General features: G+C 52.1%; 1 protein-coding gene across 5 annotated transcripts in view; it reads left to right on the top strand.

Moving 5' to 3' along the window:
- KALRN (kalirin RhoGEF kinase) overlaps positions 1-17293 on the top strand; it is a 263889-nt gene that overhangs the window by 27226 nt on the left and 219370 nt on the right. For all 5 annotated transcript variants that reach the window (XM_075829015.1, XM_075829014.1, XM_075829013.1 and 2 more), the window contains exons 5-8: positions 2611-2802; positions 7098-7229; positions 7446-7676; positions 14501-14623. In XM_075829015.1, coding sequence (XP_075685130.1) covers positions 2611-2802; positions 7098-7229; positions 7446-7676; positions 14501-14623 — 678 coding nt within the window. The remainder of the gene's footprint in view (positions 1-2610; positions 2803-7097; positions 7230-7445; positions 7677-14500; positions 14624-17293) is intronic.

Genomic DNA, 17293 nt, shown 5'->3' with positions numbered 1-17293 from the left:
CTATTTCCAGCGTTTCAATAAATGTTTGCGGCTTCCCATCCCGTCCCCAATGAAATTGTGTGGAATGCGGCGTTCTGGCAGGAGTCGACAAATCAGATTCATCTGCCGTCCCTGATTAAGCGCGCATCTTTTCACAATTATTTACAAGACGTCGGGGGAGCCGAGCGCTCAGATTTATACGGGGATCCGGGATCCGTGCCGTCCTCGCTCTGCAATCCATCGTGATCCGGTCGATCCCGCTGCCAGGAGAGTCCCGCCGAGTCGCTGCCAGGAGAGTCCCGCCGAGACGCTGCCATTGCACAAACGTCTCCTGCACGTGGCGGGACCTCTGCAAATTCTGCTGCCTAAAATTTTTCAGGGATAAGGTTGCGGGCCCCAGGGGGCCCAAACAATGCTCCATTGAGAGGCAATTTATAGTCGCCTTTGTAATAAGCCCTGCGGGGCCAGTGTAGGAGTGTGAGTGTTAGTACAGTCCTGACGTCAGCGAGTGTCAGCTCCTGCGGTTCAGATGGATGATTATTACTTGGCTTCTATATTACCAGCGGGACTATCCCCCATCTGTATATAATGAATCCTTCTGCAGCTTACTAATAGTGTTTCAACTCCTCACCATTTGCATGGTCTCTGCTTGCTGTCAGTGAATGGGAACAAACTTGTTTACATATACAGACTGCACACTTCTCCTGATCTTATTTCTCACAGCTGAGGGTCTGTTACAATTGTATTCAGTCTAGACAATCCTCTGTGATCTTGAACTCCAGACTGATACATTACCTGCACTAACACATTGTAACAAATGATCAGGACAGGAGAGAGATTTGTGCTGCTGCTGATGTGTTTACCTCACAGAGGATTTTCTACACTGATACATTGTAGCAAACGCTCAGCTGTGAAATGTACTACATCTATAGGTTTTTTTTAAGCTGTTGGACATAAATAAGAATGTCCCCATTTAATGACAGCAAGCAAAGATCTTGAAAATGGTAAGGAATTAAAAAAACAATTCTATTAGAAAGTCAAAGAACTTTTCGTTATACAAAGCCAAAGTATTATTTATTTAAGACTAGAAAACCTCAATTATTAAACGGCCCCTTCTCGGCAGTGTTCACACGGGCAGTCAGCTGCGAGCTCATGCCGTTTTTGCAGCGGTTTTACTACAGCGAATGTCAAAATTACATCTAAATATATTCATTCTTGCTGCGGTTTTTACAGCGAATGTGGCCGAAATCGCTCCCCCGTCCAAAACCAACGGAGATCAGCGTCAGACAGGCGGATTCTGTAACTCAAATCACGTTGTGACTGTTACGTTTAATCAGTTGCGCAACTTATCGCTGTTTGGGTCGCATTATAAATGTGAGGAGTCGTGTGACCTCCTTAGTCCTCGTTCACGTCTGTTGGACTGCGACTGTCCGTGACTCAGATACAGGGTCGCATGTAAAGAGCCGTCACCATGGAGGCGTCCGTCATACAGCCGACTAACAATGGCGTCACGACTGCGATAAGAGCAATGAGACAAGAACACGCAGGGAATACTGTATAGGATCACTGGAAGGATGCTGATGCTGGGAGTTGTAGTCGTCCTCATTATGAGCCCCGTAGACTGACACGGATGATGATGTGACGTGTCGGTCCGGGGTGAGATTACGCGCGGCTTCTTATTGAATTACGCGGCAGCGCTCGGCTTGATTAATCGCGTGCGAGTCACTGATGTGAGAATAATTAAAACAGAAGGAGCGAGTGGTGGAGACGTCCGCCTAGTAGGAGGGTGACGGGGGCTGGGAGAATTAAGCCTCGTGTCTCTCCTGTCACTTGTAGTTCTCCAGGCTGTGGTCACTTCTCTATCATTTTACAGGCGCAGATAATAAACCAAACGTTTGCATATCTTGTGCTGTTACATCTTCTACTCCAGTCACATCCACAGCTGCAGTCACAATTCTGCTGTTACATGGTGTCTTATACACCAGTCACCTCCAGAGCTGCAGTAACAATTCTGATGTTACATCGTGTCTTGTACTCCTGTCACCTCTAGAGCTGCAGTCACAATTCTGTTGTTACATAATCTCTTAACTCCAGTCACATCCAGAGCTGCACTCACAATTCTTCTGGATGCTCCTGGAGCTGGCTGACCGTTTTCTTGACAGACACGTAGCTGACAGGTTACTGAACTCCCATAATGCAATGTTCTCTCCTGTGCTGGGAGATTGACTTGTTTCTGAGTTTAGCTTATCAGACATTTCCCGGGGAGAATTCAGATCATCAGAACAAGCTCTGTGCAGACATGGCGTGTTGGGAGATGTAAGCTCAGCTGCCTGAAGAACCGTGAATGCAGCTCTGGATGTGACTGGAGTATACAACATAACAGTATAAAGATGTACAAACTGACCCAGCTCTATATGAATATAATATTGGAAATAATAATTGTACGGTTTCATTTCATCTCCGTGTACCGTGCAGTTAAATGCAATCTATTGTTCCCTGTTATCATCTTGTCTCTTCTTCTCCTGAGTGGCTGATAACAGGGAGCAGTATATTGTATTGACCTGCGGAATAAATGGCTTTGTGTGACCTATCGTTCTTCTCTGGATGACGACCTCTTCCTTGTTATTGCAGAATGCCTACGTCAACATCAACCGCATTATGTCTGTGGCCTCCCGTCTGATTGAAGCCGGACACTACGCGTCCCAACAGATCAAGCAGATCTCCACGCAGCTGGATCAGGAGTGGAAGAGCTTTGCGGCAGCGCTGGACGAGAGGAGCACCATCCTGGCCATGTCTGCCGTGTTCCATCAGAAGGCTGAGCAGGTGAGCTCCTGACAATGATGAGGGTGATGGTGGAGGGCAGAGCGGTCTCACCTGTCGGGGTCTAATCGCATAGATTGCAAGCTTCACGGTCCAAAGTGAGGAATTCTGCATGTGCGAACGACATCACTACTGTCCATATTATAATGATGATGATGCACCGGGTAACACGTCCATTCCCAAATATTACGCTCCTCTTTATACCAAATCTATACAGCAATATAACTCCAAAATCCTTCCCGGATAAGCTGTTAGGCCTCATTTACACGACCGTGTTTTGCATCTGTAATTACGGACCCCCCATACAGATCTATTGGCTGCTCACACCTTTCCTTTTATTTACGCAGAGGTGTCCGTGGTCAAACAATTATAGGGCATGTCCTTTTTTTGGCCGTAATTACGGCATGGACATACCCATTGAAGTCTATGGGAGCTTCTGTAAATACGGAGGGTTACATATGTGCATCCGTAAACCGTCCGTATTTACTGAAGCGTTGCTATGCAACATGTTAGTGGCATCATTTGCAGCCTCCCTTTTTTTACGGATCCATATTTGCGGACAGTGTTTCGGGATACATGAAAATACGGTTGTGTGCATGTGGCCTTATAGGACTGTATATTATAGGACATTACAGGACTCCTCTGTATATTATAGGACATTACAGGACTCCTCTGTATATTATAGGACATTACAGGACTCCTCTGTATATTATAGGACATTACAGGACTCCTCTGTATATTATAGGACATTACAGGACTCCTCTGTATATTATAGGACATTACAGGACTCCTCGGTATATTATAGGACATTACAGGACTCCTCGGTATATTATAGGACATTACAGGACTTCTCTGTATATTATAGGACATTACAGGACTCCTCGGTATATTATAGGACATTACAGGACTCCTCGGTATATTATAGGACATTACAGGACTCCTCGGTATATTATAGGACATTACAGGACTCCTCGGTATATTATAGGACATTACAGGACTTCTCTGTATATTATAGGACATTACAGGACTCCTCTGTATATTATAGGACATTACAGGACTCCTCGGTATATTATAGGACATTACAGGACTTCTCTGTATATTATAGGACATTACAGGACTCCTCGGTATATTATAGGACATTACAGGACTCCTCGGTATATTATAGGACATTACAGGACTCCTCGGTATATTATAGGACATTACAGGACTTCTCTGTATATTATAGGACATTACAGGACTCCTCGGTATATTATAGGACATTACAGGACTCCTCGGTATATTATAGGACATTACAGGACTTCTCTGTATATTATAGGACATTACAGGACTCCTCGGTATATTATAGGACATTACAGGACTCCTCGGTATATTATAGGACATTACAGGACTCCTCGGTATATTATAGGACATTACAGGACTTCTCTGTATATTATAGGACATTACAGGACTCCTCAGTATATTATAGGACATTACAGGACTCCTCGGTATATTATAGGACATTACAGGACTCCTCGGTATATTATAGGACATTACAGGACTTCTCTGTATATTATAGGACATTACAGGACTCCTCTGTATATTATAGGACATTACAGGACTCCTCGGTATATTATAGGACATTACAGGACTTCTCTGTATATTATAGGACATTACAGGACTCCTCTGTATATTATAGGACATTACAGGACTCCTCGGTATGTTATATATGTCCTATAATATACCGAGGAGTCCTGTAATGTCCTATAATATACAGAGAAGTCTTGCAGCGCTCGTGTCTTTGCAGCGCTCGTGTCTTTCGTTGCAGCGCTCGTGTCTTTGCAGCGCTCGTGTCTTTCTTTGCAGCGCTCGTGTCTTTCTTTGCAGCGCTCGTGTCTTTCTTTGCAGCGCTCGTGTCTTTCTTTGCAGCGCTCGTGTCTTTCTTTGCAGCGCTCGTGTCTTTCTTTGCAGCGCTCGTGTCTTTCTTTGCAGCGCTCGTGTCTTTCTTTGCAGCACTCGTGTCTTTCTTTGCAGCGCTCGTGTCTTTCTTTGCAGCGCTCGTGTCTTTGCATCGCTCGTGTCTTTGCAGCGCTCGTGTCTTTCTTTGCAGCGCTCGTGTCTTTCTTTGCAGCGCTCGTGTCTTTGCAGCGCTCGTGTCTTTGCAGCGCTCGTGTCTTTCTTTGCAGCGCTCGTGTCTTTCTTTGCAGCGCTCGTGTCTTTCTTTGCAGCGCTCGTGTCTTTCTTTGCAGCGCTCGTGTCTTTCTTTGCAGCGCTCGTGTCTTTGCATCGCTCGTGTCTTTGCAGCGCTCGTGTCTTTCTTTGCAGCGCTCGTGTCTTTGCAGCGCTCGTGTCTTTCTTTGCAGCGCTCGTGTCTTTGCAGCGCTCGTGTCTTTGCAGCGCTCGTGTCTTTGCAGCGCTCGTGTCTTTGCAGCGCTCGTGTCTTTGCAGCGCTCGTGTCTTTCTTTGCAGCGCTCGTGTCTTTCGTTGCAGCGCTCGTGTCTTTCTTTGCAGTGCTCGTGTCTTTCTTTGCAGCGCTCGTGTCTTTGCAGCGCTCGTGTCTTTGCAGCGCTCGTGTCTTTCTTTGCAGCGCTCGTGTCTTTCTTTGCAGCGCTCGTGTCTTTCTTTGCAGCGCTCGTGTCTTTCTTTGCAGCGCTCGTGTCTTTCTTTGCAGCGCTCGTGTCTTTCGTTGCTGCGCTCGTGTCTTTCTTTGCAGCGCTCGTGTCTTTGCAGCGCTCGTGTCTTTCTTTGCAGCGCTCGTGTCTTTCTTTGCAGCGCTCGTGTCTTTCTTTGCAGCGCTCGTGTCTTTGCAGCGCTCGTGTCTTTCGTTGCAGCGCTCGTGTCTTTGCAGCGCTCGTGTCTTTGCAGCGCTCGTGTCTTTGCAGCGCTCGTGTCTTTCTTTGCAGCGCTCGTGTCTTTCGTTGCAGCGCTCGTGTCTTTGCAGCGCTCGTGTCTTTGCAGCGCTCGTGTCTTTGCAGCGCTCGTGTCTTTCTTTGCAGCGCTCGTGTCTTTCTTTGCAGCGCTCGTGTCTTTCGTTGCAGCGCTCGTGTCTTTGCAGCGCTCGTGTCTTTCGTTGCAGCGCTCGTGTCTTTCGTTGCAGCGCTCGTGTCTTTCGTTGCAGCGCTCGTGTCTTTCGTTGCAGCGCTCGTGTCTTTCGTTGCAGCGCTCGTGTCTTTCGTTGCAGCGCTCGTGTCTTTCGTTGCAGCGCTCGTGTCTTTCGTTGCAGCGCTCGTGTCTTTCGTTGCAGCGCTCGTGTCTTTCGTTGCAGCGCTCGTGTCTTTCGTTGCAGCGCTCGTGTCTTTCGTTGCAGCGCTGCAACGAAAGACACGAGCGCTGCAAGACTTCTCTGTATATTATAGGACATTACAGGACTCCTCTGTATATTATAGGACATTACAGGACTCCTCGGTATGTTATATATGTCCTATAATATACCGAGGAGTCCTGTAATGTCCTATAATATACAGAGAAGTCTTGCAGCGCTCGTGTCTTTCGTTGCAGCGCTCGTGTCTTTGCAGCGCTCGTGTCTTTGCAGCGCTCGTGTCTTTCTTTGCAGCGCTCGTGTCTTTCTTTGCAGCGCTCGTGTCTTTCTTTGCAGCGCTCGTGTCTTTCTTTGCAGCGCTCGTGTCTTTCTTTGCAGCGCTCGTGTCTTTCTTTGCAGCACTCGTGTCTTTCTTTGCAGCGCTCGTGTCTTTCTTTGCAGCGCTCGTGTCTTTCTTTGCAGCGCTCGTGTCTTTCTTTGCAGCGCTCGTGTCTTTGCATCGCTCGTGTCTTTGCAGCGCTCGTGTCTTTCTTTGCAGCGCTCGTGTCTTTGCAGCGCTCGTGTCTTTCTTTGCAGCGCTCGTGTCTTTGCAGCGCTCGTGTCTTTGCAGCGCTCGTGTCTTTGCAGCGCTCGTGTCTTTGCAGCGCTCGTGTCTTTGCAGCGCTCGTGTCTTTCTTTGCAGCGCTCGTGTCTTTCGTTGCAGCGCTCGTGTCTTTCTTTGCAGTGCTCGTGTCTTTCTTTGCAGCGCTCGTGTCTTTGCAGCGCTCGTGTCTTTGCAGCGCTCGTGTCTTTGCAGCGCTCGTGTCTTTGCAGCGCTCGTGTCTTTGCAGCGCTCGTGTCTTTCTTTGCAGTGCTCGTGTCTTTCTTTGCAGTGCTCGTGTCTTTCTTTGCAGTGCTCGTGTCTTTCGTTGCAGCGCTCGTGTCTTTCGTTGCAGCGCTCGTGTCTTTCGTTGCAGCGCTCGTGTCTTTCGTTGCAGCGCTCGTGTCTTTCGTTGCAGCGCAGGGTTCACTTTGTTTATGATGTCACTTAGTTTATAATAACCTGTGGACATTTTTGTTGCAGTTCCTCTCAGGTGTGGACACTTGGTGTAAGCTCTGCAATGACGGGGGTCTCCCATCTGAGATGCAGGGACTGGAGATGGCGATACATCATCATCAGACGCTGTACGAGGAGGTGACGCAGGCGTATACAGAGGTGAGGACGGCTGCCTGGTGATCTGTATGGCATCCTGTAGATACCCATATATGCCCCATGTGAAGGGTCACCGCCTCCACCATGATGACCTCCTCTGGTTTCAGGGTGGAGTTCCCCTTTAACGTCATTGTCTTCTCCTTCCTTCTTCTTTGCACCCGTTACCCCCATGTCCTCATTAGTTTTGCTCCTGATGGGCTCTGTCTTTCGTCTTCGCAGGTCAGCCAGGACGGGAAGGCTTTGCTGGATGTTTTGCAGCGTCCACTCAGCCCGGGGAACTCTGAATCTCTCACTGCTACTGCCAACTACTCCAAGGCCGTGCACCAGGTTTTGGATGTTGTCCACGAGGTTCTGCATCACCAGCGAAGGTTGGAAAGTATATGGCAGCACCGTAAAGTGCGTCTGCACCAGCGGCTCCAGCTCTGCGTCTTTCAGCAGGACGTCCAACAGGTAAAATGCCCAACGTGGGCTCAGGCTGCCCAGAAACAGCCGCAGGACGGAGGCGCTGAGAGCGACATAACGATGGCGTCCCACACGCCGCCGCCCGGGGGTCTTGGGGTATTGCTCCCCGATTCCTGGTGCGGACAGATGATTGTTGTGATTCAGTGTGAGAACCGGGATGCCCCTTCACATGCACTTTTGTTTGTGTCGTTTTTCCTGCGGTTTTCGCCCTCGTGACGTGTTTTCCATATTGCAACGTTCTCCAGGTGCGGCGTTTTTTCTGGTGTTTTTCTCCCATAAACCCTCAAATACACCAAAAAGCGCAGCTGCAGTTTGCAAAGCTCAAAAATAGTGTGTGAACTTCTATAGACTTTGTGTTTCAATTCATCTCCGAGTTGAAGATCTCTGCTTGCTGTCAGTAAATGGGAACATTCTCCTCCAGGGGCTGTAAACCTGCGTGAACAGAATATTTCTCAAAATTTAGGGTTTGTTGCAATTGTATCCAGTCTAGACAATCCTCTGTGAGACGCACAGCCTGGACTCCAGACTGATATACCTGCACTGATACATTGTAACAAACTATCAGGACAGAAGAGTGATTTGTGCTACTGATGTGAATATTGTCTAGACTGGATGCAATTGTAACAAACTATCAGCTGTGAGAAGTATTAGGTCTGTAGGGGTCTTGCAGCCTCTGGATGTAAACAATATTTCCATTCACTGACAGCAATTAGTGGTCTTGAAAATGGTGCGCAAATGAAATGCAAAGTCTGTTAGAAAGTTGCACAATACAATCCTGACGTGTTATTTATTGCGACTAATGATTGATGTCGGACTCGTCACTTGGCCGCCACAATCCCAGCGTCTCATCTTGACGAGAATGTCTGTGGCCCCCGACTAGTGTGACTCAGGAGCCGCCGCTCGCCCGCTGCTTCTTTTCAGAGTCACCTGATTCTATTTCTGACCGCCAAATCGTTTTTTCTTCTCTTGGCGGAGCATAAATCACGGCCGTCGTGTATATTGTTAGATAATCGGCCGCCGCGTGTCGCTTCAGTGTCGGCCGTGACGTTGATTTTGATGAATTTTGTGTTGTGTAGAGAAATGTTTTTTCTTTTGCTGCGTTTGTCACCTGTCCAGAAGGTATTGATCCCCCTCCCCCGGCCGCAGCTCGTCTGCCAGGAGCCGAGTGATGGATATAGTTCTGTGAGCGGATGGCAGGCTGTCAGCGGTGCGAGGCCGTCAGCGGCGCGGTTACGTGCGGCGTTCTCCGCCGGCAGAGAGGAGGGTTTACTGTGATTTCAGAGTATCAGACATTGGCTGGAGTTGCTCCACATTACACAGCTCAGCTGCAGAGAACCACAAGTCCCAGCATGACCTGCCTCCCCCCTCGACCAACAACAATTGCAGACTGAAGCTTATATAGTGTAATGATCATGGGGGCAGGTAGTTTTGTGCACTTGGGTGACAACAGAGAGCAGTAGATTGTAGTCTCCTTTACAGTCATCCTCTCCCCAGCTTGAAATGTCTGATCACAGAGAACAATAGATTGTATTCATCTGCCCTTCTCTGTCCTGAAATGGCTGATAACAGGGATACTGGATTACAATCAACAGCACAGTAAATGATGATGAGATGCTCTGCAGGGTTAGTGTCCCTTTAAGAGTACGGGGGGGGGGGGATTATAATATGAAGAGTGGTCATCGCAGGCCATGGCTCTCTGTGTATTGAGGTTATTAGCCTCTAATAATACCCCAATAATACCCGCCGGACCCCAGGATAAGACCTGACTCCTCCCACTTATGCTAATGACTGACCTGGCGACTGATTTACACATTGCGTCTGATTTGGCGCATTATCAGCTGCTGCAGTAAAACGCCAGACAAAGCCGCGTACAATAGCGCTGCCCCTCCATTGTATGCGCTGACCCCCAGCGCTGCCCCTCCATTGTATGCGCTGACCCCCAGCGCTGCCCCTCCATTGTATGCGCTGACCCTCCATTGTATGCGCTGACCCCCAGCGCTGACCCTCCATTGTATGCGCTGACCCTCCATTGTATGCGCTGACCCCCAGCGCTGACCCTCCATTGTATGCGCTGACCCCCAGCTCTGCCCCTCCATTGCATGTGCTGACCCCCAGCTCTGCCCCTCCATTGCATGTGCTGACCCCCAGCGCTGCCCCTCCATTGCATGTGCTGACCCCCAGCGCTGCCCCTTTATTGCATGTGCTGACCTCCAGCGCTGCCCCTCCATTGTATGCGCTGCCACCCAGCGCTGCCCCTCCATGGTATGTGCTGACCCCCAGGTCTGCCCCTCCATTGTATGTGCTGACCCCCCAGCGCTGCCCCTCCATGGTATGTGCTGACCCCCAGCGCTGCCCCTCCATGGTATGTGCTGACCCCCAGCGCTGCCCCTCCATTGTATGTGCTGACCCCCAGCGCTGCCCCTCCATTGTATGTGCTGACCCCCAGCTCTGCCCCTCCATTGTATGTGCTGACCCCCAGCACTGCCCCTCCATTGTATGTGCTGACCCCCAGCTCTGCCCCTCCATTGTATGCGCTGACCCCCAGCGCTGCCCCTCCATTGTATGCGCTGACCCCCAGCTCTGCCCCTCCATTGTATGTGCTGACCCCCCAGCGCTGCCCCTCCATTGTATGTGCTGACCCCCCAGCGCTGCCCCTCCATTGTATGTGCTGACCCCCAGCGCTGCCCCTCCATTGTATGTGCTGACCCCCAGCGCTGCCCCTCCATTGTATGCGCTGACCCCCAGCGCTGCCCCTCCATTGTATGCGCTGACCCCCAGCGCTGCCCCTCCATTGTATGCGCTGACCCCCAGCGCTGACCCACCATTGTATGCGCTGACCCCCAGCACTGCCCCTCCATTGCATGTGCTGACCCCCAGCTCTGCCCCTCCATTGCATGTGCTGACCCCCAGCGCTGCCCCTCCATTGCATGTGCTGACCCCCAGCTCTGCCCCTCCATTGCATGTGCTGACCCCCAGCGCTGCCCCTCCATTGCATGTGCTGACCCCCAGCGCTGCCCCTTTATTGCATGTGCTGACCTCCAGCGCTGCCCCTCCATTGTATGCGCTGCCACCCAGCGCTGCCCCTCCATGGTATGTGCTGACCCCCAGCGCTGCCCCTCCATTGTATGCGCTGCCCCCCAGCTCTGCCCCTCCATTGTATGTGCTGACCCCCCAGCGCTGCCCCTCCATGGTATGTGCTGACCCCCAGCGCTGCCCCTCCATGGTATGTGCTGACCCCCAGCGCTGCCCCTCCATTGTATGTGCTGACCCCCAGCGCTGCCCCTCCATTGTATGTGCTGACCCCCAGCGCTGCCCCTCCATTGTATGTGCTGACCCCCAGCGCTGCCCCTCCATTGTATGTGCTGACCCCCAGCTCTGCCCCTCCATTGTATGTGCTGACCCCCAGCACTGCCCCTCCATTGTATGTGCTGACCCCCAGCTCTGCCCCTCCATTGTATGCGCTGACCCCCAGCGCTGCCCCTCCATTGTATGCGCTGACCCCCAGCTCTGCCCCTCCATTGTATGTGCTGACCCCCCAGCGCTGCCCCTCCATTGTATGTGCTGACCCCCAGCGCTGCCCCTCCATTGTATGTGCTGACCCCCAGCGCTGCCCCTCCATTGTATGCGCTGACCCCCAGCGCTGCCCCTCCATTGTATGCGCTGACCCCCAGCGCTGCCCCTCCATTGTATGCGCTGACCCCCAGCGCTGACCCACCATTGTATGCGCTGACCCCCAGCACTGCCCCTCCATTGCATGTGCTGACCCCCAGCTCTGCCCCTCCATTGCATGTGCTGACCCCCAGCGCTGCCCCTCCATTGCATGTGCTGACCCCCAGCTCTGCCCCTCCATTGCATGTGCTGACCCCCAGCGCTGCCCCTCCATTGCATGTGCTGACCCCCAGCGCTGCCCCTTTATTGCATGTGCTGACCTCCAGCGCTGCCCCTCCATTGTATGCGCTGCCACCCAGCGCTGCCCCTCCATGGTATGTGCTGACCCCCAGCGCTGCCCCTCCATTGTATGCGCTGCCCCCCAGCTCTGCCCCTCCATTGTATGTGCTGACCCCCCAGCGCTGCCCCTCCATGGTATGTGCTGACCCCCAGCGCTGCCCCTCCATGGTATGTGCTGACCCCCAGCGCTGCCCCTCCATTGTATGTGCTGACCCCCAGCGCTGCCCCTCCATTGTATGTGCTGACCCCCAGCGCTGCCCCTCCATTGTATGCGCTGACCCCCAGCTCTGCCCCTCCATTGCATGTGCTGACCCCCAGCGCTGCCCCTTTATTGCATGTGCTGACCCCCAGCGCTGCCCCTCCATTGTATGCGCTGACCCCCAGCGCTGCCCCTCCATTGTATGCGCTGCCACCCAGCGCTGCCCCTCCATGGTATGTGCTGACCCCCAGCGCTGCCCCTCCATTGTATGCGCTGCCCCCCAGCTCTGCCCCTCCATTGTATGTGCTGACCCCCCAGCGCTGCCCCTCCATGGTATGTGCTGACCCCCAGCGCTGCCCCTCCATGGTATGTGCTGACCCCCAGCGCTGCCCCTCCATTGTATGTGCTGACCCCCCGCACTGCCCCTCCATTGTATGCGCTGACCCCAAGCGCTGCCCCTCCATTGCATGTGCTGACCCCCAGCGCTGCCCCTCCATTGTATGTGCTGACCCCCAGCGCTGCCCCTCCATTGTATGCGCTGACCCCCAGCGCTGCCCCTCCATTGTATGCGCTGACCCCCAGCTCTGCCCCTCCATTGCATGCGCTGACCCCCAGCTCTGCCCCTCCATTGTATGCGCTGACCCCCAGCGCTGCCCCTCCATTGTATGCGCTGCCACCCAGCGCTGCCCCTCCATGGTATGTGCTGACCCCCAGCGCTGCCCCTCCATTGTATGCGCTGCCCCCCAGCTCTGCCCCTCCATTGTATGTGCTGACCCCCCAGCGCTGCCCCTCCATGGTATGTGCTGACCCCCAGCGCTGCCCCTCCATGGTATGTGCTGACCCCCAGCGCTGCCCCTCCATTGTATGTGCTGACCCCCAGCGCTGCCCCTCCATTGTATGCGCTGACCCCCAGCGCTGCCCCTCCATTGCATGTGCTGACCCCCAGCGCTGCCCCTTTATTGCATGTGCTGACCCCCAGCGCTGCCCCTCCATTGTATGCGCTGACCCCCAGCGCTGCCCCTCCATTGTATGCGCTGCCACCCAGCGCTGCCCCTCCATGGTATGTGCTGACCCCCAGCGCTGCCCCTCCATTGTATGCGCTGCCCCCCAGCTCTGCCCCTCCATTGTATGTGCTGACCCCCCAGCGCTGCCCCTCCATGGTATGTGCTGACCCCCAGCGCTGCCCCTCCATGGTATGTGCTGACCCCCAGCGCTGCCCCTCCATTGTATGTGCTGACCCCAAGCGCTGCCCCTCCATTGCATGTGCTGACCCCCAGCGCTGCCCCTCCATTGTATGTGCTGACCCCCAGCTCTGCCCCTCCATTGCATGTGCTGACCCCCAGCGCTGCCCCTCCATTGCATGCGCTGACCCCCAGCTCTGCCCCTCCATTGTATGCGCTGACCCTCCATTGTATGCGCTGACCCCCAGCGCTGACCCTCCATTGTATGCGCTGACCCTCCATTGTATGCGCTGACCCCCAGCGCTGACCCTCCATTGTATGTGCTGACCCCCCAGCGCTGCCCCTCCATTGTATGTGCTGACCCCCAGCTCTGCCCCTCCATTGTATGTGCTGACCCCCAGCTCTGCCCCTCCATTGTATGTGCTGACCCCCAGCGCTGCCCCTCCATTGTATGTGCTGACCCCCAGCTCTGCCCCTCCATTGTATGTGCTGACCCCCAGCTCTGCCCCTCCATTGTATGTGCTGACCCCCCAGCGCTGCCCCTCCATTGTATGTGCTGACCCCCAGCTCTGCCCCTCCATTGTATGTGCTGACCCCCAGCTCTGCCCCTCCATTGTATGTGCTGACCCCCAGCTCTGCCCCTCCATTGCATGTGCTGACCCCCAGCTCTGCCCCTCCATTGTATGTGCTGACCCCCAGCGCTGCCCCTCCATTGTATGTGCTGACCCCCAGCTCTGCCCCTCCATTGTATGTGCTGACCCCCAGCTCTGCCCCTCCATTGTATGTGCTGACCCCCAGCGCTGCCCCTCCATTGTGCGACTCTCTCCGAGCTGACATGTAACTGACAACTGCGAGGATCAGAAGCAACAGCATAAACCTCCTCCGCAGCAGCCGCGATACACTGCACAGATATCATCAATGGTCCCGGTCTCCGCAGCCACAAAATAAAGCAGTGATTGTCCCCGGAATAAGAGCGGATCCGCCCGAGTCGCCCTCTTGTCTGAAGCCATTTCTGGACTTTCCATCTAGTAACACTAACAATAGCCGCCCATAGGAGTGTGTCAGTCTTCACTGCAGTTCTAGCATTCTGTTCCTTCCAGGCAGGGAATTGTGGGAAGACACAGAACAAAGTGACTAATAATAATAAAATATGAAACTGCGATTATCTCCAATGCTGTGAGGTCGGTCTATTGGGGGGTCCTGGCACGGCGACCCCCGCTGCCCGCCTGGTGGTAACACTATCGGTCTGGGTCGCGTGTAGTTGACTTTGGATGGATTCTTGTATTATTGGATGTGCGGCGAGGTTTAGCGGCAACGCGCCATGTATAACCGTTCCCTGCGCTGGTGGATAACGTGCGGTGGGGGAGGGGTATGTGACTCCATGCTGTGTTATATATAGCGGAGGACTGGACCGCTGTTCATCCCGTTACTTTGTGTCACGTCACCCCCTCCAGTCACCGTCTTCTGTCTCTTGTCGCCTGCAGGTCCTGGACTGGATCGAGAATCACGGAGAAGCGTTTCTGAGTAAACACACGGGCGTGGGCAAGTCGCTGCACCGGGCGCGGGCGCTGCAGAAGAGGCACGACGACTTCGAGGAGGTCGCACAGGTATTATTATATGTCGTTTATTTCTGCAGCTGAAGGGTCCAGGACAGGCGTCCCCCTCCCCCAATCCATACGAGGATCTGTAGTCATTAACCGCGGGGGAAGGGCTGGAGTGAATGTGACCGGTAGAGACCAATTATAATCCGATAATAATGGAGACACCTGAATCTACTCCATCTGTAATCAATACGCAGAACAGTCCTGCTCCACCACCTGCAATTATGTCATATACAGCTCCCCCGTCACATTGTATCTGTACAGCTCCCCCGTCACATTGTATCTGTACAGCTCCTCCGTCACATTGTATCTGTACAGCTCCTCCGTCACATTGTATCTGTACAGCTCCCCGTCACATTGTATCTCTGTGTAATGTACAGCTCCTCCGTCACATTGTATCACTGTGTAATGTACAGCTCCCCCGTCACATTGTATCACTGTGTAATGTACAGCTCCTCCGTCACATTGTATCTCTGTGTAATGTACAGCTCCCCCGTCACATTGTATCCCTGTGTAATGTACAGCTCCTCCGTCACATTGTATCCCTGTGTAATGTACAGCTCCTCCGTCACATTGTATCTCTGTGTAATGTACAGCTCCTCCGTCACATTGTATCACTGTGTAATGTACAGCTCCTCCGTCACATTGTATCCCTGTGTAATGTACAGCTCCTCCGTCACATTGTATCACTGTGTAATGTACAGCTCCTCCGTCACATTGTATCCCTGTGTAATGTACAGCTCCCCCGTCACATTGTATCACTGTGTAATGTACAGCTCCTCCGTCACATTGTATCACTGTGTAATGTACAGCTCCTCCGTCACATTGTATCTCTGTGTAATGTACAGCTCCCCCGTCACATTGTATCTCTGTGTAATGTACAGCTCCTCCGTCACATTGTATCACTGTGTAATGTACAGCTCCTCCGTCACATTGTATCACTGTGTAATGTACAGCTCCTCCGTCACATTGTATCACTGTGTAATGTACAGCTCCTCCGTCACATTGTATCTCTGTGTAATGTACAGCTCCTCCGTCACATTGTATCACTGTGTAATGTACAGCTCCTCCGTCACATTGTATCCCTGTGTAATGTACAGCTCCCCCGTCACATTGTATCACTGTGTAATGTACAGCTCCTCCATCACATTGTATCACTGTGTAATGTACAGCTCCTCCGTCACATTGTATCGCTGTGTAATGTACAGCTCCCCCGTCACATTGTATCCCTGTGTAATGTACAGCTCCTCCGTCACATTGTATCACTGTGTAATGTACAGCTCCTCCGTCACATTGTATCTCTGTGTGATGTACAGCTCCTCCGTCACATTGTATCACTGTGTAATGTACAGCTCCTCCGTCACATTGTATCACTGTGTAATGTACAGCTCCTCCGTCACATTGTATCACTGTGTAATGTACAGCTCCCCCGTCACATTGTATCCCTGTGTAAAGTACAGCTCCTCCGTCACATTGTATCACTGTGTAATGTACAGCTCCCCCGTCACATTGTATCCCTGTGTAATGTACAGCTCCTCCGTCACATTGTATCACTGTGTAAAGTACAGCTCCTCCGTCACATTGTATCTCTGTGTAATGTACAGCTCCCCCGTCACATTGTATCACTGTGTAATGTACAGCTCCTCCGTCACATTGTATCTCTGTGTAATGTACAGCTCCCCCGTCACATTGTATCCCTGTGTAATGTACAGCTCCTCCGTCACATTGTATCGCTGTGTAATGTACAGCTCCTCCGTCACATTGTATCTCTGTGTAATGTACAGCTCCTCCGTCACATTGTATCACTGTGTAATGTACAGCTCCCCCGTCACATTGTATCTCTGTGTAATGTACAGCTCCTCCGTCACATTGTATCCCTGTGTAATGTACAGCTCCTCCGTCACATTGTATCCCTGTGTAATGTACAGCTCCTCCGTCACATTGTATCACTGTGTAATGTACAGCTCCTCCGTCACATTGTATCACTGTGTAATGTACAGCTCCTCCGTCACATTGTATCACTGTGTAATGTACAGCTCCTCCGTCACATTGTATCCCTGTGTAATGTACAGCTCCTCCGTCACATTGTATCGCTGTGTAATGTACAGCTCCTCCGTCACATTGTATCGCTGTGTAATGTACAGCTCCTCCGTCACATTGTATCGCTGTGTAATGTACAGCTCCTCCGTCACATTGTATCACTGTGTAATGTACAGCTCCCCCGTCACATTGTATCACTGTGTAATGTACAGCTCCTCCGTCACATTGTATCACTGTAATGTACAGCTCCTCCGTCACATTGTATCACTGTGTAATGTACAGCTCCTCCGTCACATTGTATCCCTGTGTAATGTACAGCTCCCCCGTCACATTGTATCACTGTGTAATGTACAGCTCCTCCGTCACATTGTATCACTGTGTAATGTACAGCTCCCCCGTCACATTGTATCACTGTGTAATGTACAGCTCCTCCGTCACATTGTATCACTGTGTAATGTACAGCTCCTACGTCACATTGTATCACTGTGTATTGTACAGCTCCTCCGTCACATTGTATCTCTGTGTAATGTACAGCTCCTCCGTCACATTGTATCACTGTGTAATGTACAGCTCCTCCGTCACATTGTATCACTGTGTAATGTACAGCTCCTCCGTCACATTGTATCACTGTGTAAT

Source organism: Rhinoderma darwinii, chromosome 6, assembly GCF_050947455.1.
Source record: "Rhinoderma darwinii isolate aRhiDar2 chromosome 6, aRhiDar2.hap1, whole genome shotgun sequence".
Taxonomy (NCBI): Eukaryota; Metazoa; Chordata; class Amphibia; order Anura; family Rhinodermatidae; genus Rhinoderma; species Rhinoderma darwinii.
The sequence above is the reverse complement of the archived record's forward strand: the minus strand, read 5'-3'. Positions and strand labels throughout refer to the sequence as shown.